Consider the following 23,332-nt stretch of genomic DNA (forward strand, 5'->3'; position numbering starts at 1 on the left):
GTATGAAAATGAGGGAGATGTGTATGTGTGTGTGTATATATATATATATATATATAGATGTAGATACGTATGACTATGGGGTGACATTGAGGCAGCCAGGTGAAGGAGAGATATAAAGGGATGGGGGTAGCAGGGGTGAGGGAGCAGTTCTAACAGAAGGTGCTGGAAGGATGTAAAGAAGGGAGTTTAGAGAAGATGGATCTGATTCATTTATTTGGGGTGGGTTGGAAAGAAAGAGGTGATGAGTTCTTTAGTTATAGGTTCATATTGAGTTTGTCCAAGAGGGAGCAAGTAATGACTTCAGAAGGTTAAGTACGATTGTAGGTATTTTGGAATAACCACGATTTGAGGTCATTTCTGAATTTCTTTGATTCAGTGGTCTGGTGATGTATGCAGTGCGTGTTTTGTGTGTTTCTGTGTGTGTATACATTATAGTTATGTACAAATGTATGACTGGGGAGGTGTGTGTGTGTGTTATATATATATATATATATATATATATATATATATATATATATATATATATATATATATATATATATATATATATATATATACATTATAGTTATGTACAAATGTATGACTGGGGTGGTGTGTGTGTGAGTGTTCATATATGTGTTTTGTGTGTGTGTATACATTATAGTTATGTACAAATGTATGACTGGGGTGGTGTGTGTGTGAGTGTTCATATATGTGTTTTGTGTGTGTGTGTGTATATATATATGTATATATATAATAGTTATGTACAAATGTATGACTGGGGTGGTAACTGTGTGTGAGTGTTCATATATGTGTTTTGTGTGTGTGTGTATATATATATATATATATATATATATATTAGAGATGTGAATCGTGTGATCGATCGTCTTAACGATCGATTTCGGCTGGGGGGGGAGGGAATCTTATCGTCGCGGTTTTGTTTTTTAAAATATCGTGTAAATCGGGGGAGGGCGGGAAAACCGGCACACTAAAACATCCCTAAAACCCACCCCGACCCTTTAAAATAAATCCCCCACCCTCCCGAACCCCCCCCCAAAATGCCTTAAATTACCTGGGGTCCAGAGGGAGGGTCCCGGTGTGATCTTTTACTCTCGGGCCTCCGGTGCATTGTAGAAATGGCGCCGGCGCTACCTTTGCCCTGTCATATGACAGCAGGGCAAAGGTAGCGCCGGCGCCATTTTGTTTTTTGTCCCCCGACGTCAGGAGCATAGGAGATCGCTCCCGGACCCCCGCTGGACCCCCAGGGACTTTTGGCCAGCTTGGGGGGGCCTCCTGACCCCCACAAGACTTGCCAAAAGTCCAGCAGGGGTCCGGGAACGACCTCCTAAACTCGAATTGTTTTGCCGTACAGCAAAATGGCGCCGACCATGCCGTACGGTTGGCGCCATTTTGCTGTACGGCAAAACGATTCGAGTTTAGGAGGTCGTTCCCGGACCCCCGCTGGACTTTTGGCAAGTCTTGTGGGGGTCAGGAGGCCCCCCCAAGCTGGCCAAAAGTCTCTGGGGGTCCAGCGGGGGTCCGGGAGCGATCTCCTGGACGCGTGACGTCGGGAGCTAGGAATCAAAATGGCGCCAGCGCTACCTTTGCCCTGTCACATGATAAGGGCAAAGGGCCACCGGCGCCATTTCTCTTCACAGCAGCCGTGGGCAGAGAGCGGGACATCGCGCCGGGACCCCAGGTCATTTAAAACATTTTGGGGGGGGGGTTCGGGAGGGTGGGGGTTTGTTTTAAAGGTTCGGGGTGGGTGTTAGGGTTTTTTTGGTGTGCCGGTTTTCCCACCCCCTATTTAACGATACAATACAAATGCCCCTGACGATAAATCGTGGGCATTTGTATTGTATCGTGCACTCTAACGATTTTGGACGATTTTAAAATTATCTGACGATAATTTTAATTGTTCAAAAACAATTCACATCCCTAATATATATATACATTATAGTTATGTACAAATGTATGACTGGGGTGGTGTGTGTGAATGTTCATATGTGTTTTGTATGTGTGTATATATATATATATATATATGTATTACTGGGGTGATGTGTGTGTGTGTGTTTGACTTGAGCGGGTAGGGGGCGGGGCAACAGATGGGTTGGTCATCAGTGAAATATCCTGCCGGCAGCTGCTGAGCTGCCACTACTGCCACGGTGGCAGCCGCTGTCTGTTCTCTCTTGCTGCTGTGCCTGCTGCCTCAGGACCTTGGCCCCTGCCTCGTTCATCCGCCGGCCGTGTGTGTGTGTGTGTGTGTGTGTGTATATACATAATGTATGACTATGGAGTGATGTATGTATATGTGTGTTTATATATACATACATGTTCATATGTATGACCTTAGGGTGATGTATGCATATATAAAAACAATAAATCTTAAACCATACATATGTCTTTATTAACCATCATGCAACTGAGTAGCTGTTAAGTAAATTGTAAGGCAGCTTTATGTAAAGATCATAATTTACAACTTGGAGCAATGCTCTGGAATTAAATTGTTTCTGCTCCATGAATTGTGCTTGATGTCGGAGTCACTGGAGCTCACAGTCAAGCCAAGGAGCCCTAAAGCCAGCAAGGCTGATGAGTTTAGTGCTTGCTCACAGGAGCGGTGGAGTACGAGCTAAGCAAGCTCCGCCCACCTTGCTCACTCCCTGCCTCCCCAGCCCTCTCTTCTTTCTTCTCGTAACCTCTGCCCCATCCCCGTTTCTTTCTCTCTCCTTCTCCAGGCTGATAAGTGGCAGGAGAAGGAGAGCGGGGGGGTGGCCTTGGGCCGACTGCTGCTTTGAACCTCAGGGCTGGACTGAGTCCCGGGCAGTTCCAAGGAGCAGTGGGCCCGGGGATGCTGAGCTAGAGGATGCAACCCCTGCAATCCTGCTGCTGCCTTCCTGAATCTGCCCCTGATCTTCCTGCAGCAATTCTGCTCCAGCCGTGGCCCTTCTGGCCCACCCTGTTTCGATGTCCATGGCTAATTAGACATCCTCCTGAACCCAAATGGCATGTTCTTCATGATGTAAGTAGATTACAGCGTGCCTGTCCATGGGCAGCAAGGATTTCCTCTCTGTTCACGTGGGATAGTGGGAACTCCTGTAAGTAACTTGGAGCTTCCCTGCAAGCTGTGATATAATATCTAATGCTTCAGGATTTCAATAGGCTAATTCTGTTTTCTTCCTGTGTTTCTTCTTCCGTGTTAGCAATTGTGTATTTTTTTTATGGGTTTCTGTATCTGCCTTGAGCATCTATTGGGAAGAGGATGAAAGAGTGGCAGTAGCTGCCCTCACTCACAGTCGGCACTCTTTCTCTCTATGCATGAAGAGCCTTTTCTCCTCGGTGAAGCTTAAGCATCCTAATGCAAAATGTCACTGCTTCCCACGGACTGAGACACCATCACGTGGCAGAGCACAGAATTCGTTCCCCGAGTCCGTGCATCATATTCAGATTTCCAGCAGCAGCTGACCTCGTGCCATCGAACATTTTCTCTCATTCGAGCAGGATTTTATAAAGCAAACATGCAGTGCTGCAGGTGTATAATACTATATTGCCCCCCCCCCCCCTTGAAGCACTACTGCCCTGAGTCGCCAGAATATTCCTTTGAACTCCATCAGCCTTTCCATGCAAAACTCCACCTGGGCGCGTCCTTGCCGGCTGGTAAATTCACTGCTTTTAAGGGAATGCATTTCTAGGTTAAAGCCACTGGGGCCAAGGCACTCTTGGACATAAAATCCTCGACTGGCTGTTCCCGCCCGCCCTCGTTTTTTTTGCTTATACTGGGTATTTTGGGAAACCCCAGATTTGCACCACATTGGATGGATACAAGTGTTCTTTTGTTCAGAGGCACAAACTGCAGCGGACTCTGCCTCCTAGAGGGAAGGGGAGGGGAGGGCAGCCGGGGGGGGGGGGGGGGGGGGGGGAGCTAGGAAGAAAGTCGAACCCTGACCCTTAAGTCCCTCTCCAAAATTAAAAGCCCGGAGCTGCCAATTTTGGCAAAGCAACCCAGAAGCAAATGGGGAGGGAAAAAGATCTGCCTGGGTCCATAGTGAGAAAACCCCCTGCCCTTCCCCCGCTGCCCACGCGCTGGGCTGGCTCGCACGTGTCTAAGGGGCATCCTGACCATGGACCCAGAATGGGGGGGAAGCCTTAGCAAGCCGGGGCCCTACATTTGAACAAGGTAATTAATATGCGGGGTTAGCAGTTGGTTAACTGAGAGGTGAAGTGGCAAAACCTCTTGGCTCCCTGCTTCCTTCAGCTTCTACCTGTCCTTTTCAAGTTCAGGTGGTCCATGTTGTTTATTATTTCAACAGGTTATAACAAAAAGCACAAACTAAGACTGGAACACCCTTAAAAATAAAGCGACTTAGCAGGACAAGATCCAAGAAAATTAATATACAGTATTACTAACGTCATCAAGCTGCTTATTAGTCAGGGCTTCATGCTAAAATTCTGCATGCCAAAAAAAAAAAAAATGTTTTAACATCTGGAGCATAAAGGCAGGTCTGGTCTACGTGTTTATAGTTCTGTTTCAAAAGTCTCTGAAAACAGAAGGAAATTCTGCCCTTGAAATCATCCTGGAAAGGGGGATCTACAGAAACAGTCAGGGATCACCTACACCTCTCCTTATATCTTCCAGAGTTCGTTGGTGGGTTTTTTTTTTGTTTTATTTTTCTTTTACCCTGTATGAGAATGACCACTTGAAATGCCCTTTCGAACTATTTTCTGTCCAGGAATAAACATCTCACTGTAAAACATGCACCTCTCATAGGATTAGCCTCGGCTTGGTTGCATCCTGTTGAGAATATTGTCATTCAAACACTTTTGGCTGTTTAGGGCATCCCAATTTGGGGGGACCTCCCACCCACCAACACCACCTACAACCAGAAGAAAATCCTTCGTGCATCTGGCCCCTTGCATCTGCTGTGCAACGGTTCAAATCTTCTGTACAAGTATTCTGAGTTTCGGAAGGCATTTCTGATACTAAGGAAACCTTTCCAAATACGTGGTTCATGACTTTCCCAGGTGGTTTTAATTTTTTTTGGAAACTCAAGTCTTTTGAAAGAGGTTTCTGTGCCGGCAGATGCCCCTGGGGCAACGGGCTGCAGCGCGGCCCTGGGCAGGTTTACCAGGGAGAGAGGCCGGAGGAAGCAGCTGGCTTACCTTGAGCAGTCCAGATCCAAGAGCAGGCTGGGGTGGGAAGAGAAGCTGAGCCCAGAGCGAGGGCTCCCGATCAGCTGCTGCTGACATACTCCTTGGGTTTTATGAAGTGGTGGGGAGGAGCCCCTTCACCAGAGTGGGTGGGCAGTCTCTCTGTGCTGCTCACCAGCTACTGTGGAATCCAGGGAGCCAGAAGTCAGAGTGGGGAGAGATGCCAAAAGCATAAACCACGGGGGCAGGAAATCAAATACTTTCATTCTTTGCAAGATTTACATTGTTGGGATTTTTTTTTTGTGAATGGGAATAGCTGGGATAATAGGTTTGTAATTTCTCATCTTCCTAACATAAGAGGGCCATTCAATAAGTGTAAAAGGGCCCACAGTGATTAGATCTCTAACAGACGTTTATAATTAGAATAACTGGAGAAAGTCTTGCCACATGCAAATGATGACACCTGTTGTGTTTTTAAATCTCTCTCTCTCTCTGGTCGTCACTAGGCATTTGGGGATGTGCGGGAGTGCATTCTGTGTTACCAAAGGCTGAAGCCACGCGTCCTGGCCTTGCCTGAGGTGCAGGGGGCTGTAGAAGGACCTGACAGCTTGCATCGTGAAACCCTAGTTAGTGAATGCTGAAAGAAGACCGGCGGTCCAGTGGGCCCGACCCGGTTCTGATGGCTGATCGGCTCGCTGGCGACACCAGTAATCCAGGGAAACGCGCAAAACACAAACCCCTGCCCTTGTTGCCGGTTCCGTAACCACGAAACGCATTTCTTCCTGCTGCCCACGTGAGGCAATGGATTCAGAATTGCAGATTTAGCCCTTTTGCTCTAGTATCTCCCTCAACTTCCCATCCACTTTGTTAAACACACTTTGTATTTTGTAAATCATGGTTTCCTTCCCACCCCATTGTTGTAATGCATGTGTTATAAATCCCAGTGGACCTTTATAGTCCTTTTCAACAGGTGTTCGCTCCAGAAAAGTGAGAATTATTTAAAGTGCCATACAAAGAGAGCCTTTGCATTTCTCTGGCCTCTGTTAGCACCAAGACCTGCCCAGCTGTCAATATTGTGTGTCCCTTTCCTGGGGCGAGGGGTACCAGAGAAAACAGGAAGTAGCCCGATCATATTGTGAGATGATTGGGCCGGTGCTCCCCTAGTGCCAGCGGTTGAGCAACTGGTGGTGGTAGTGGGAGCTACTATTACTATTTAATATTTACATAGTGCCGCAAGGTGTACACAGTGCTGTACAGATACATATACGGGATCATTTCTGCTCTGTGGAGTTTAGAAACTCATCAAGACAGTCGGGACAAATAAGATTTTGGGGCGCGTTGGGAGAAAAGAAATTAGTGTCAGAGGTGGGTTGTCAGTAAGTGGAGTTCAGTTGAAGACAGGGACCAATTTAACTAATTAGGTAAAGCTGTAAGAATTGAATCTTTTCTACATAAGGGGGGGAGACAAGATGGCGTCTAGCTGAGAGGTCACGGTTTGAATCCCTCTTTGCTTGGTTCTTTTTTCCTAGTTACTAATGCGTCAGTAAATGGAAGGGTCAGATTCAGGGGAGTTCTCCCCCCCCCCCCTCCCATTTGACTCGCTTCAATCAAAGATTGGTAATTTTCTTACCACAGCATCTGTAACAACTCCGGGTGCTGGTTTCTTGGCAGTGGATACTGGAGAGCGAGCCGTGACGCCACCAGACGTGGAGACAGTGCTTAGCCCCCAAGCTCCTACCACTCCCTGTCCTCCTACCTGGGCTACCATCGCGGAAGAAGTTTTGCAGCCGTCTTGTTCAGGTGAACTGCTGGGCGTTGCTGCATCTGGGGAATCCTCCTCTCCGGCTGTCGCGAGATCTTTGATCCGGGAGATTGCGCAGGGGAGCCCTGCCGCCGCTGAGCTCGACACCCGTGGAATCGAGGGAGGTGACTGCAGTCAGTGCCGCTGTTGGAGAGTCACTGGAGGGAGCCTACGCTAAAATAATTTACCGAGCAGTTTTGGATAAACTGCAAGTAATCACTCTTGATACTGTCTGGACTGCTGTTGTTTCGTTGGAAAGGTCCATATCTTCTCTGGTTAATGTTTCTTCGGATATGCTTCAGAGAACTCAGAATGTAAAGATCGTAGTGTCCTCTCATGCTGAGAAATTTGAGGTTTTAGACAAACTGAATGTTTTAGACGTACTATTAGAAGGCAAATGCATGGAAAATGAAATTCTGCCAATTTGTCTCATGCCTATCTGTTAGGGACTTAGGTATAACCCTAGACACGGAACTAGGATTAAAAAAGCATGATGCACTGAAAATAAGAGATGGCTATTTTAAGCTTCTCATTCTTAGAAAACTGAAACCCCTTCTGGACCCCAAAGAGTTCAGAACTGTTCTACAATCCTTGATATTATCTAACATAGACAACTGCAACGCATTATTGCTTGGTCTCCCCTACAGTACTATAAGACCTTTGCAAGTTTTACAAAATGCGGCAACAAGGGTACTATCTGGGACAAAAAAATGTGATCATATCACCCCCATTTTAACTTCATTACATTGGCTGCCCATAACTTTTCGGGTGCAATACAAAGTAGTTTGCATCCTCCACAAGATAATACATGGAAACAATACAGAATGGTTAAACTATTCCGTATGACTACATCTACCACAAAGGGATCTTCGATCTAGTAGTAAGGGTTTCCTCTCAAGTCCGATTAAATCAGCAAGACTTAGGACCTCATTCCCTAAAGTATCGCAGGCCTGCGATACTTTAGGGAATGAGGGGCAGGGGGCCAAAACGGGGGGGCGGGCCTGCACTAGCCGGCAGTGATCGCACCGTCGCGGTGCGATCGCTGCCGGTTTCGCACCCAATAGCACCACCAAAGGAGGTGTAGCCATTGGGCGCGAACTTGGATGCGAAAAGGGCCTTACCTTTTCATCGTCCATGGCGTCTTCGCGGAGTCGGCCCCGGGGACGCCCCGACTCCTCCTCTTCCGGGGCCGACTCCGCCCCCATTTTGGTATTGCACACGTCCCTTATCGCATGCGATCCGTTTAGAAAATAAGGCCCTTAGTAAGGTACAAGAGAGCGCAATTTCCATTGCAGGTCCCAAGCTCTGGAATACATTACCAACTCATCTACGGCTGCAAACAGATATTAAGAAATTTAAAACCGATCTAAAGACATGGCTATTTACATGCACCTATGCAGAGTCTTGCTAATCAATCAGCAAGTTTCAAATTCTAAATTTCTCTGATTCTGGCTTTAATATACTATTTTAATTTAATTTTATCTTATTTTACTTAATCCTTTGTACTTCTAATCATTGATTTATTAATGTCTTAGAGCTATTTTTAGATTTATACTAAGCTACTTGTATTTTAGTCGTTATTAAGCCATTATTATTTGTATTTTATCATTTTATTGTATTTCTATTTTATTAATTGTACACAGATGTGACGGTTTATAAAACCCAAACCATAAACAAATTACTTCAATGCAGAAAATTCAAATCACTTTGCTTCAAAAGGAAGGTATTCATGCAAAGAAATTAGAAAACTTGGAAAATGCCAAAGAGATTTTTAAATCTCAGGCTTGTAAATGTTCCCATGGTATCTGTTTCTACTCCAATTGATTTGTTAAAAAAAATATGCTATGGAAAATGTATAAACTTCTCCTGAAGCCAAGCTACCAATTGCTAAGGGTTTTCCTTTCTTTGGAAGTGAGAGGAAATATGGTGCCTGATCAAGAAAATCCCTTGGACCTGACGCAATTCCTTGAAAACTCAGCAGAATTGCAATTGAATGCTAGAGGAACTCTCTTGATTTCTTTTGTTCTTCCCCAAGACCGGGATTCTTTCCTAAGATTATTTTTTCGCCCCCGACTATCGTTGTTTTTTGGTCAACAGACCAAAAAACAACGATAGTTGTATACCCTGATATTACTCGTATATCTCAAGAACGAAGGAAAAGGTTTTTGTCAATGCGCCGAGAAGTTCTGGCCATAGATGCACAATTTCTTGTGCATTATCCATGCAAATGCCTGGTGAAATTTTCCTCTAGGAAACAGATATTCTTTGAGCCTTTTCAATTAAGATTCTGATATTGTAGGACTTTCACTTTTTTTTTTCCTGATGTTGCTTTCCTCTCAGATTTGTACTTTCTAATTATTCCCCTTTGTCTCGCTTTTTTCTTGTTTCCCCCTTTTTTCCTTTCTCAGTACCTGAAAGTTACATATTTTCCTTTTAATTTTTTTATCTCGTGTTTATTATACAAGTATTTTCTTGTATTATCAACCTTAAATTAATTAAAAATAAAGTAAAAAAAATCTATATAAGAAAAAAAAATAACGGGGTGGGTATGGATGGTACTCTAACTTTTTTTTTTTTTTCTTTGTAGAATTTAATTGAAAACTTCAATTTCTGTATTCCTGGAGCAATGCTCGGCTAATAATTTAGTGAAGATTGATTAGGACTTTAAAAATGTGCATAGAAGAAGTGGCAAAGGTGTTTGCAGCCAGAAAGATGCAATTAGCATAGGATAATTTTTCAAAGCAGACCCGCAGATTTTAGTCTAGATTTTCAAAGTCAACATATGTGCATAAGTGCGCTTTGAAAGTCTGCCAGTGCCCTCAGTAGGCATTGCCAACGTGCATCCACAAAGCTGCACCTGCATCCTTGCAAATCAAAAGCATGTGAGTGAATCTGTTGCCTAGAATATTGAGGTCTCTAGATTTTATGGGCTTTGAGGGCCAGTTTAAATGATTTAAAACCGTGGAGGGTTGCTTTCACCATAAGCCACGACAGAGAGGAATGCCCCCTAGCTTTGAGTGTGGGTGTCCATATTTGCATTGGGACAGTGCTTTCGTATCTTGGCAGAGCTGTGTAAATCAACCCATTGACCTGGCACTTTGGTCAAAACAGACCAAGGCATCTAATCCTGTTTGTTTTAGCCTCTGGAATCCAGAATGTTAATTAAAACACCTGCAGAGTCAGAGGTTTCTTTTTATTCATTTCGGGAACAGCATCTTGCTATTCTGAAGGCTAACACAAGCTCATAGGCCTGTGGGTTTGAGAATCCATGAATGCAATAGAGCAAAAATAGCAGATAAACTATAAACGCATCTATACACTGTTTGCATATCTAAGGAATCAGGATTACAAGTCCACAGATGCAGTGGGTAAAACAGGGACTAATTTAGACCATCCCTGATTACCTGAAGCCAACCTAATTTGAGGGGTGGTTCTACTATTCTCCAAGAGCGAGCGATTGACTTTTTCTTTTTATTTGCACTGGGAGCTAAAGACCTCCATTATTGACATTTATTTGTTTAATAACCCAAGCAGCAGCTCAGTGCTCACTAAAGAGACTTAATTTTAGGTGTTGACTGCTAAGATAAAATGTCAATCTCGTGAATCGCCAGGTTAACACAGCTGGCCTGCGAGATTTATGAATGCTGACGTGGTGCTGACAGGTTCAGTCTTTGACACCCAGGGCTGGCAGGATAAGCTCTGCATGGCCGGCAATTGCTGATTCTTCCTTGCCCTCCTACTCAACAGCAGGGAGCATCTGATTATGCCAGAAGAAAAGGAGACCATGCTGCCACCTGCAGGAGTTCTGCGTCACTACAGGCTTAGCCTCCTCGAACCTCTTGTAGGCGCCATCTATAAATATACCTGGCAAATATCACAAAGATGTACTACATGAAGAAGGGACTTGCACGGCTTCCAGGGCTCCTCTGTAAACATCACCTTTGGATAATCCTTAGAAAAGAGTGGCACAACCTGCCAGGAATCCAAAGACTCAACAACATTTCCTATTCATTAGAACCGATAAATCTTTCAAAGGTAATTACATTATGGACCTCCTTCAGTAGGCATCGAATGGGGAAAAAGTCCTTTTTAACCAGGCATTATGTTCCAAAAACATGAAGCGGGACTCTGCATTATTGTTTGTTTTGAGCTGACATACAGCACAGTTCAGGACAGAGTATAAAAGCATGTCGCCGCTGTGACAAATCGACAAAATTCAGCAACATACATTAGCACAAATGTTCACATGGTGTGGGTAGGCTCCGTCTTTGGCAGGATGAGTTTCACATCAGTGGCTTATATTTCTTCCTTTCCCTGGCCCTAGGAGGGTGCAGGAACAAGGGTGAGTTTGAGGAGTGGGGAGTCCAATGCAAGCTGAGGATTGTGGACTGGGGTTCCAGTCATTTGGCGTCCCCAGGTGCATGCCTCCGGGCCTGAGGAACTACAGGAAGCCTCCAGCCCTGGAAGAGCATCTACCACAACAGCCTCCTTATGAGTATTGTGTGTGTGTGCATTCCTGCCTCACTGTAGACCTACTTCAACTGCTTATGTTCAAAAGGAAATGCATTGCAAACGTGGTGTAGGGAAAATTAAAATGAGGCCTGTATTACTGTTTATATGTAATTAATCTCCTTGAGAATGGATTTCTCTGGTCTGCAAATGCCGAATTCATCATGACTCCTTGGCTTACGTTTGGTCACAAATTTCTCTACTTGGTAATAACTTTGTCTGTGACCGTACCATGGATCATTACATCTTGTAATATTTTTACATTTTTGGGACGAATTGGTATTGGGAGAAGTTGGGTAAAGGTATGATACTGCACGAACAATCTGATGACTGATTCTAGAGCGGCTGCCTTTGCCGACCCCCTACAGCGCATGTGGCCTTGTAGTGTTTGCTTGCCATAGTCCTTGGGGACAGCCGCAGTGAATCCAGCTGACGCCATACTAACAGGACGGCTGTGCCACGGTTTCAAAAAACATGAAAACATCCACGGTATTTGTTACATCATTTGGGGTCATTTCCCATCCAAAATGACACAAAAAATATAACCACATTTTCTCATTAGGCTTTAGCTTGTGCTGAAACCAAAAGAATGAGTGAAAGGATATAGGTGGGAAAACGGAACCAGAGAAACATCACAAATACAAAATGAAAAGAAATCACACAAAAAAACAAGTTCTTATCATGCACACCCCTGCCTCCTCCCCCCCCCCCCCCCCCCCGGTAGGTAGGCGAGAATGACAGAGTCTGAGGTCAAATATTTCACCTGTGTCCTATAATATGAAGAGCTGTAGTGTAAGGCGAGCTCGTTGGTTTCATCGTTGCCTTCTCTTCAAGGACGCCAGCGTGACTGGCAAGGCATTTCATGTTGGGTGACAATTCTATGAAAGTAGCATGTATGTGTCTGTAGCAGCGCCCGCCAACAAAATGTCTGAATCACTGTCTTGAAAGACTCCCATGACTTGCTGTTTCTTTCCATGACGGTGTCCTGATCGACTCTGTGGATCCTTCTTCTTCAGAATGGGAACGTGGAGGGGCAAGCTAGCATCCCATGTGCTACCGGGGTTATCTTCCATTCAGGCTGGGAACTCTTACTGGGCGGAGGTTGTAAAAGTGATGTAGCAGCTCATTTATTGAATGCACCGGCACACCTGGCCCAGGATCCTGTGAAAAAACATTTCCCTCTGCTTAGAAACCGTTTCTCTTTTTCTGCTTCCATTTCTACCTTTTCTATTACTGTAGAGGGTCAACTCTCCCAAATACCTTGAAAACTGCTTTCATACCAGGTTCTTCGAACATAAGCCGCCCCCTGTCTGGGTAAAAGTACATAATGCACTCTTAGCCACTTACTGCAGAGACATTCCTGTGGACGGGGTGAGGTCGGGAGGAGGCAACAGTGCACATAATTCTGCCTGGAGAAAGGACCCACAGAAAGCATAGGTGCAAATTTCTGATGGTGCTTTCTTCCCATGGTGATAATCAAAGCAGAACTTTGCATGTAGTTACGCTAATTATTGGTGCAAAGCAATGCAAGTAAGAAAATGTACTCACAGAGTTTACACCAATGCAGGTAGATTGATTATTGCTGCCCCCCTCCCCCTGTGTTTTATAGGAGTGGGTTGATGCAAATTGAGTGCCTTAATGTGATTTGTGTCCACCTTTTGGAATAGCAATGAGCTGCTGTGCATGCATTTGCTTGCAAAGCTGTTCATTACTTTTTTTTTCTTTTGTGTGATAATGGTAATGCCAGTGCATGCATTTTACCATTAATGCATTTTTAATGCACAGTAGACGCCAGTGTAGATGTTTAATGCATGCTATTGCGTTACACAGTTTAGTAAATAGGCCCCAAGGTGTGCAAAGAGATGGGATGCTTTCAGGGCCAGTGCAAGGGTATTAGGTGCCCTAAGTGAACCTTCTGCCTTGTGCCCGTCCGTGCTCCCTTCCTGTCCAGGCCCAGGCTCTAGCCCTCAACCTCATTGACTCAGACAGGCCCCTTCTGTTGCACACACTTAGGTTCCTTGTCTCATTCACACATGCACAGGCTCCCTCCCTCTCTCTCACTAACACCATTGCTCTCTTGTATACACACAATCCCTCTCACGCACAGAGAGGCGCCGCTCGTGGCCCCACATGGCTGTTCTTTGCTGCTCCCTAATGGCTGGTGCCCTAGGCGACTGCCTAGTTCGCCTATTGGGACGCACCGGCCCTGGATGCTTTCATTTTTGGGGGATTTCTGAATGCATGTGAGTCTTCCCTACAGGGCCAGTGCTACCTGTTTTGCTACGCTATGCAAACGATTACTGTGCTGGTCCCTCTCTTCCTCCCCGAGCCCTCCTTAGCCAAACCCCTGTGGATTCTATTCTTTTTTTTTTTTTCCCCCCCTAACCATTACTTTCTGTATCTGAGCATCGTTTACAGGTGCGGTAAGGATAGAGTAAGGTGATCATAAATAAGGGACACTTCTTTCCCATAGTGTCAGTAGTAGGCAAGCACATCATTTATGGGGAGGGATGGTTGCCCGGCGGGACTGCCCCCATGGACAATTGTAGTAAGCTACTCTCAAAATACACTTAAATGCTCATTTTTTGCATCTTGAAACCACTAAATATTTCAACCCCAGTACAGTAAGGAAGGGGGAAAGTTGACAATAAGCTGTGTCCTGTGCTGGAGCTCTGGGACTCTGCTGACTTCACTAGCAGCTCAGCCGTGCCAGGCTGCCACCCCATCTGAGCCACCACTCTGTGCAAGTGCACAGCTTGCGCAGTGGGGTCGGGCTGGCCCCGATTCTCTGCTCCCGTATCGCATCCACCTTTTCATTTATTTCTAGATGTGACCGAGCGTCTCCACCAAGAAACAACCATTTTTCTTTATCCCCCATTGCTTCCTATGGACTTGGGCCACACAGGCGGTCTGAAGCTTATTTAAATGAGGCAGTCTGGTGCCTGACTTACGGGCAAGCATTTTGGCCTCTTGCAATAAATGGGAGCAGATGTTGCAGTCGGAACAAGCTCATTCTGCTCCCTCTGTTCAGTGCCAAATGTTGATAAAGACTGGGGAGTGCCAGTGAGGTTCATGGAACTGTGATTATGAGTGGGAGCCAGGCCTAAAAGCCACCCAAAGGTGAGCGTGAGCAATGTCTGCTCAAATCCAGCAGCATATTAGAAACCCTCTTTTGTGTTTCCCCATGTTCACATTTTTTAAGGCAGAGCTGAACTGGGAAAGAGAGTTCAGATTTATTTTCTCTTGGACTATTCAAACATGCAGAGGCATTCCAAATGTTCTGAAATTTGGGTTGCAAATGGGCTGCATTTTCATTAAAAAAAAAAAAAAAATGGGATGGGTGGAGTATAGTTTTAAAGAGGTTATGAGAAAAAGGCTAAAACCGTAGACACAGCCAACATGAAATCTGTTACTTAAGATGTGAAACATTTGGCAAAGAAAGATCATTGTCTTATAGAGTGGAAAACTACTGATATTGTACTTTTGTCTGAGGAAACGAATTCAGCACATTGCTTAAACAAAAAACAAATATATTGCCTTAAAAGGAAAGCTGTATAGGTGGAATAAAACTGAATTATTTAAGCAATAGCCCCCTGTTTGTGTTGGTGTACGTCAGAATAGCATATTAAGGGGTTATTTTTCACAAAAAAATTAGATTGACTTTACAAAGGGGAGTAGTTATATTTATAAAGTGTGGGAAACAAATAATATAAAAAGTTGTACCATTAAATAAAAAAATCCAGTAGCGACGAGTAGGGCTGGCTTTTGGGGTGTGCAACTAGTGTGGCTGCACAGCGCTCCATCCTCAACAGGGGCGCCACTAGCACCTCCCTCCTGCTCTCTTCCATAAGATGTCTACAAGTCGGAGGCTCGAGAATGCTCTGCTGGAGGAAGGAGGGTTTCTCTCTCCAGTGGGAGGTGAAGGATCGGCCTGCAGGGATGAGGAGGAGGGGAGGGGAGATAAAGAGGGTGATGCTCCTGGGCAAGAAAGGGGAGAGACGGCAAGGGAAGGTGATGCTATGGGCAGAGGGGATACTGCTGCTGGATAGAGAGCGAGGAAGGTGTTTGGGGGGGGGGGTATATTCTGCCACTGCCAAAGCAGGACGTGCCGAGCCAAAGCTGCCATCAGGGGCAGTGTGTGTGTGTGTGTGAGAGAGAGAGCCAATTTCAGTTTTTCCACAAGGCTCCAGTTAGCCTAGAGCCAGTTCCGGAGACAGGAAATCCAATTGGGAAATTCTGGTGGCCATGACAGCAACTGGAGGTAGAGCTTTATTGTACTGGGAAAGGGTATCCTCATGATAGACCAGTCTAGTGCTTCTTCCGAGTGTCTGTCCTTGTGGCACCCACACATTTGTAGGATAATTCCAAATATACCCATTAACCTCAGGGCCAGATTAAGATATGCTGAGGCCATGAGCCATATCAAGTTTGAGGCTCTGTAACATTGCCAAAAAACTCTAAAAGTTGCAACTGAGCAATTTGTTTTGTTTTTTTTTTAAGAGTCCCTTCATAGTCTGAGGTCCTAAACTGTAGTTTAGGTAGCTTGAATCTGGCACTTATTAACCTGTTCTTAGACCAACAGAGTGTGTGTGTGTGTGTGTGCAAATATCTAATGCAAAATTCATTGTGAATATCCTGAGACCCAAGCCTGTTAGAGGCACCATAGCTGAGGACCACTGGACTGGAATGAGTTTACGGGGGATTAGCCCTACCTTCCATATGGTAATCGCTGGCTTCTGATTAGAAAGATCAGATTATGTTATAATTAATCAAGGAGGGATACACGTTACTTGAGGCAAGAAAGACTACATGTATCTTTAAAATACATACAATGCACACCTTCTATGTGGCTTCTAAAGGGCATAGCTAATCTTAACGGAACCAATCTGTCTCTCTTTAGCCCTGTAGCTCATTAAGTAAGGGTACATGAAGTGAGACCCCCATGAGGTCCAGTGCGTGCTGCCCTAGGCAGTCTGAGGAAAGATTCCCAGAGATTGGAGAGAGTGTGAGAGAAGTTAGCATGTTGGAGGCAGAATTGTGTGAAGAAGCCAAGGTCTGGGCGGACAACCCGGAGTTGCTGGTGCACAGAGGATGGGAAAGTTTCCCAGATGTCACCTCTGATGCTGGAGGTCGGATAGTACTTCCTGTGGGTGGGGAAGGACAGCCTATTGTGAACATTGTACGGTGTGTGAGTGGAATTCCTGTTTCGAGATTGGTGGAAGTACGGAAACCGGTCTGAAACCCGTTTAATGGACTTTGTTAATGAACAGCGTAATTTTACTGTCGCGCACAGGTACAGCTGAGGAAAGCGTGTTGTTCACACTGTAGCCTGAATTTTCAAAGCAAGCCCCCCCTCCCCTCTGCAGTTTGCCTGAAAGTGCGCACGTAACTGGGCTACACGCAAACCTTTACACATACAGAGCTCAGGTCTATGTTGTAAGAGCCATTTTTGCTTTTAAAAAAACCCCCCAGGTTTTATGCTCCTAAATGGCTTTGAAACTCAACCCCAATGTGGCTAATTTTGGAACATAACAGCTGTGTCATCTGCATTTTTAGAAGAAAATACTCTGATGGACTGCCCTCTGCCCTGAGGACTGCGTGATGTCCTCTTCTTTGCCATCTGCGGCCCACTATGCCAGTTGCTTGACCAAATGGACTGTGAACCCAAGGAGTCATGGCAGAGACCCCGGAACACAAAAGCTGCCTTTTTACAAGTGATACGTTCAACGCAGGCCTGTGTTGCATGCTCTGAAGAGGCTGGTGACGCCCCTCGCTTGCAAATTGGACATCAGAAGGGCCCTCCTATATCTTCTACCTACAGCGCTTGACACCATTAACATGAATAAAGTATCAGAGCTTATCGTTGAGCCATAATATGCACGGTTACAAGAGATCGTATTTTCCCTGCTACGCATGTTTAAGACTATGAATGCATTTTCTTCCCCTCCCTTCTCCATACTGTACCGTCTTAGGATAATTGTTCCAAGCAAGGTAGACTGGGGCCATGAAAAAGGAGCCTGCGTTGGACCAAAACCTCTTCAGAACCCGGTGCTGCTCATAGATGGACCAGCAAGGAATGGCCCTGGGCTGTGCGGTCATTCTTGCTCCCTCAGCCTGAAAGCATCACAGTAGGGGGCATGAGAAAACTTTAGTTTCGTTTTGGTTTTCATTTACATTTTTTTTTCTGTTTTAGCGCAGTTAAATCGCTTTTAACGTACGCTAAAACGATTTAGTACCCACTAAAATGCAGAAACAAACAAAATTGAGGAAAACCATTCAAAATAATAAATGTCCTGGTGGTTTCCATGTTGCTTAGAAGTGACAGCACATCCCTACATCTCAGAGCTTGAGCTATGATGATGAACAAGAGCCTTCAACCCAATACTACGTTGCGCATTCTTGCATCCAGACTGCATATCTGATTGGGTGTGGTACTCTCTATCTTAATTTTGTCACTGTCTCATCTCTCCCACTCCATGCCTTCTCTTATCCCCCCCTCCCCATTCCACCTGCAGTATTATTTTTATAAACTAACAAGGATAAAGAATGCTGATGGGGGAGAGGGGTTCTTTGGTGAAGAAGTCATTGTATTTCATTACATAGTCAATGAATAGCCTATGTCAGGGGTGCTCAAACTGATCCTTGGGGCCTCCCCCAGACAGTCTGTTTTCAGGATATCTCTACTGAATATACATGAGATTTATTTGCATGCACTATCTCCTATGCATGCAAGTATTTCTCAGGCATATTCATTAGGGTTATCCTGAAAACCCGACTGGCTGGAAGGTGCCCAAAGACCAGGTTGAGCCTTCTTGGCTTATGTACCACCTTCCTTCATGGTTGATGTAAACATTGACTCATTGAATGAATTGGCCTGTTTAGCACCTCTTACCAAGTGTCAGCTAGCCTTTCTACCAAAAATGTTTTTAGCCAATTGTGATGCTAATGGTGCACCAAATCTTTTTGTACAGTTTTGTGTATTACCTGGTTGCATGGTTTCTTCACTCACGAAAGACATTTGTCCATTGGGTCCAACATTCTTCCAAGGGTCCCAGACATGTGCTGTTAAGTTTTTGTACATGTACATTTTAAACAGACATGAATAGATCTAATTTGTTTGTTAATATCTCTAATGAATATTCCAGGACCATTTTCTCTATAGTTGTACAATGCTTAATTTAATTTCTTGGATTTCAAGGAATTCTGTTGAAAGGCTCATTCTGTCTTTAATGGCATTACTGTTGACCCTTTTACATGGTTCTGCACTATATAAACAAGAAATTAAATTATTAGGCAAATCCATATTAATAATTATTAACAATCGTATTGCTTTCTTAAGTACCAAAAGCTTTCTCTATGTGTAAGAGACTCAATGCACAATAAAGCTCTGGAATTTGTTGCCAGAGGATGTGGTTAGTGCAGTTAGTGTAGCTGGGTTCAAAAAAGGTTTTGATAAGTTCTTGGAGGAGAAGTCCATTAATGGCTATTAATCAATTATACTTAGGGAATAGCCACTGCTATTAATTGCATCAGTAGCATGGGATCTTCTTAGTGTTTGGATAATTGCCAGGTTCTTGTGGCCTGGTTTTGGCCTCTGTTGGAAACAGGATGCTGGGCTTGAGGGACCCTTGGTCTGACCCAGCATGGCAATTTCTTATGTTCTTAAAGTCTAATCCATTGACTATTTAGAAAATAATTATAGAGGTTATTGGTCAAGTGAGCACTTAAGCCTTGAAAATACAGACTTATTAAGGGCATTCTAGTTGATAGGTAGCCTTTTGGATTATAGATTTGGTTCGCACCTCTCTTATTTTTGTCTGCTTTTGTATAGCTTTAGTTCTTATGATACCATCCTTTCTCCATGGACAATAACATTTTATGCAATGCAGAAAGTTTGTGTTTGTTTGGACTCTCACTATCAAACAATTCTTTAAGTGTTTCCCCATTTTGGCACTACCAGTACCTCCTTACTTAAGGAATCCATAAATGCCAAATTTGTAAATATTCAGAGACATCTCCATTAACTATCACATTGCATTGTTGCAATTCTCTGAAAGGAATAACTTTTCCCGGACTATCTATTAACTGAGCGTGCATATGCTCCTTGTAAGCCAATGGTCAAAAATACTACGCTACATACCTAGCAGAAAATCCTTATTTCAATATCGTCCCTTTTATCATTTTTCAGAGTCACTATAAAGTTCATACTAGCCCAAGTTCTCACTTTACTGCCAAATTTGAAGAATTTATATTTATAATACAATAATCCCTTTTTAGTTTTTTGGTGTGTCAAGGAAATAAGCACTGCCTGTGTTGCTAGGAGCTGTGATTATTTTTCCGTATCGAAGCTTATCAAGCTTTAGACATCTTTCCAATAACAGGATGTCTCTAGCTACTTCCGTTTTCGTCCTTGCTGTGATTTCACCCCATTAATAAAGCGAGAGCCCCTTGGGACTCGCCTCACCAGGTAAGTGAAAAAATGATGATGAGTAGTGTAGCAGTTTCCAAAATAACGAGGGAGCTCATTGATGGGCAGCATTGGTCTAAAAAAAAAAAAAATCTTTCCAATTCGATATTAAATAGTATTTAAACTTCTAGTCATGATATAGAAAAGTAGGGAGCCTCCATCTCCTCACCCAGTCCTCAGCAGTGAACACCTCCAGGTCCATCTAGACTGGAGCTTGATCGCAGATCTCTAAAGGTCCAATTTCTGCAGTGGCTACCTTAACAAACTGCTTCTTTGAAAATACTCAAGTCAGGTTAGATTACTTGTTATCTATCCTGTGCCCTAGAAATGTGTTGTAATCCTCTCAAGGGGATGGAGACTTCGCCACACATCCACCAAGTCTACATTTTTACAGAGAAATGGGACCCCTCTAGTAGAGTTGATTGAATGAATTGTCTTAGCTGGCAACTTATCTATGTCCATATCAGAAACACAATTAAAGTCCCCTTTAGGTATCATAGGCAGGTAACTGTATTTGGACAGCATCAGCACCAATTTAGTGAAGATTTCATGACTATTAGGTGCACTGTTCACTCTAAGCTGTGTGAATGTGTGCATGCACATAGCAAAACTTAGCATGCACAAGAAACCCTGATGATATTTGTATTATACTGACTTGTAATACATGAATTTTGAACTTGAACATAAGAAATTGCCATGCTGGGTCAGACCAAGGGTCCATCAAGCCCAGCATCCTGTTTCCAACAGAGGCCAAAACCAGGCCACAAGAACCTGGCAATTACCCAAACACTAAGAAGATCCCATGCTACTGATGCAATTAATAGCAGTGGTTATTCCCTAAGTAAAATTGATTAATAGCCATTAATGGACTTCTCCTCCAAGAACTTATCCAAACCTTTTTTGAACCCAGCTACACTAACCACATCCTCTGGCAACAAATTCCAGAGCTTTATTGTGTGTTGAGTGAAAAAGAATTTTCTCCGATTAGTCTTAAATGTGCTACTTGCTAACTTCATGGAATGCCCTCTAGTCCTTCTATTATTCGAAAGTGAAAATAACCGAGTCACATCTACTCGTTCAAGACCTCTCATGATCTTAAAGACCTCTATTATATCCCCCCTCAGCTGTCTCTTCTCCAAGCTGAACAGCCCTAACCTCTTCAGCCTTTCCTCATAGGAGAGCTGTTCCATCCCCTTTATCATTTTGGTTGCCCTTCTCTGTACCTTCTCCATCGCAACTATATCTTTTTTGAGATGCAGCGACCAGAATTGTACACAGTATTCAAGGTGTGGTCTCACCAAGGAGCGATACAGAGGCATTATGGCATTTTCCGTTTTATTCACCATTCCCTTCCTAATAATTCCTAACATTCTGTTTGCTTTTTTGACTGCTGCAGCACACTGAACTGACGATTTTAAAGTATTATCCACTATGATGCCTAGATCTTTTTCCTGGGTGGTAGCTCCTAATATGGAACCTAACATCGTGTAACTACAGCAAGGGTTATTTGTCCCTATATGCAACACCTTGCACTTGTCCACATTAAATTTCATCTGCCATTTGGATGCCCAATCTTCAAGTCTTGCAAGGTCCTCCTGTAATGTATCACATTCTGCTTGTGATTTAACTACTCTGGCTTATAAAATGTTGCATACAAAAAAACACTTTTGCACACAGTCTTTCAAACATTTGAGGGAATATTGATTAGATGCATAAATATTACAGAGCAAGATAAGTTTCCCAAAAAGGAACCCTCCACCAAGAAAAAACTTCCATCAGGCTCTTTCAAAACTTTGGTCACATGAAATAGAAGGGTACTATGCTAATCAATATAGCCATCCCTGTGCTCTTGCATCCTGAGGAAGCAAAAACCATCTCCCCAACTCACTGACGTCTAGTTCTTCTTCACTAAAATGGGTTTCCTGAAGCTTAGCAATTCATGTTTTACATCTTTTCAGCGCCTGTAATACTTTGTAATGTTTTATGACAGAGCCAAAACCACAAACATTCCACGTGGTGCAACTAACCAAGTTAGTCATTTATGTGCCAAATGGGTTCTATTGTGGGCTATAAATAAACACTTAACACTGGCAGCTAAAAGAGAGAGATCTTTATTCAAGGATATGGAATATTCCAATTCAGGAGTAGTCTCAGAGAACATTATTGATACACTAGATTAAATAGGTCACCACCTCTAATTGTTTGTTTATTTGCATAACATTTCCTAAGTGGTTGGCATTATAATTTTATCTCATTCGTGTTAATAGTCCATTCTCCTCCCCCCCCCCCCCCCCCCCCACACACACACAAAAAAAAAAGAGAGCATTGAAAAATTGTTTACCATGGATTCTAAAAAAAATCAAGACAGTGCTGTGATAAATCCATTGCACAACTAGAAACAATGTCCCAGACAGTAACAAACTAAATTAATACCGTAATATAATGTATGCATATCCAGTGAAACTACTTTCTAACCTGCCTCACCTCTATCAAGGATCAGCTGACTAGCCATATAGATTCTTGATAGATGCTATGGATCTCAGCTGTCTCCCTGTTTTCTGCAAAAATAATCTGGTGTCCTCCTCCATCTCTAATATTAAGGGTTTCCCCTGATGCATGGCCCAGAGCCAAGCAGGGAATTGCAACATAATCAAAATTATTTTTAATTAATTGTGTGCAATCAAGAGCAAATTCTTTGTTTTGTTGCCACCGCAGCTGAACAGTCCTGAAAAGTTAAGACCTTATTTCCTTCCTAAATCAAACCAGTACGCTGTTGATCAGCACTCAGAACTGCGGTTTTTGTGTGCGATAATTGAAGATCTGTGCAATTGCAGCATGAGGAGCATTGGAGCCCTGCTTCCTCCGCCCCAGCCTGTGGATCCTTTTGATCTGACACGGAAACCTCAGCTCACCTAATCCCAGCTCCCGAGGGAACCAAGACACCAGAAACTGAAGACTGCCTCTGGAATACCTTCAAAGTGGAGATTATCCCTCCAGGAGAGGCTCTTCAAATCCTCTGCTTTATCCTAAAAACCTTTCGTCATCCCTCAACAAGGTTCAAGGCCTAGCCTCTCTGCCTTGCACACGTGGTCATCAAGGCCATAGATTCTGGCCTCGGCTCCAGTTAGCCAATTGTAGGCTGAGGCCCACCTGTAATCCAGGAAGCTTTCCAAACTTGCCTTTCAGCTGTCATCACTGAAACACGCGGCTCGCCCGGGCTGGTGGAGGGGCCTTCCTCCCACACGTCCACCACCTTGGTATCACTGCGCTTGAGTTTCTCCTTTTCTTTCTGTGATACTTTTGTGGCCGTTCTTAGGATTCAGAGAGACTCCAACCTTCACGGCAAAGTGGTCCCAAATTTCCAGTGCAGATATTACCAGAAATGATCAGTGTTTTGAGCAAATTGTGCTGCAGATTCAAATAAAATTGGG

The 23,332-nt window shown here is 44.0% G+C and overlaps 1 protein-coding gene across 7 annotated transcripts in view; it reads right to left on the bottom strand.

Moving 5' to 3' along the window:
• Window positions 1-5,261, bottom strand: part of COL8A1 (collagen type VIII alpha 1 chain) — a 66,918-nt gene extending 61,657 nt beyond the window's left edge. For 4 of the 7 annotated variants that reach the window (XM_029578612.1, XM_029578608.1, XM_029578607.1 and 1 more), the window contains exon 1: window positions 5,137-5,232. Coding sequence is in view for 1 of the 7 variants with exons in the window: in XM_029578614.1 (XP_029434474.1) it covers window positions 5,137-5,223 (87 nt within the window). In the remaining 6 variants the exon portion in view is untranslated. Of the gene's footprint in view, window positions 1-5,136 lie in introns of all 7 variants that reach the window. The other 3 variants (XM_029578610.1, XM_029578613.1, XM_029578611.1) reach the window with 3 other exon arrangements.
• Window positions 5,262-23,332: the final 18,071 nt, after the last annotated feature.

The sequence above is a fragment of the Rhinatrema bivittatum genome, chromosome 15 (assembly GCF_901001135.1).
Source record: "Rhinatrema bivittatum chromosome 15, aRhiBiv1.1, whole genome shotgun sequence".
In the NCBI taxonomy this organism is placed as follows: domain Eukaryota; kingdom Metazoa; phylum Chordata; class Amphibia; order Gymnophiona; family Rhinatrematidae; genus Rhinatrema; species Rhinatrema bivittatum.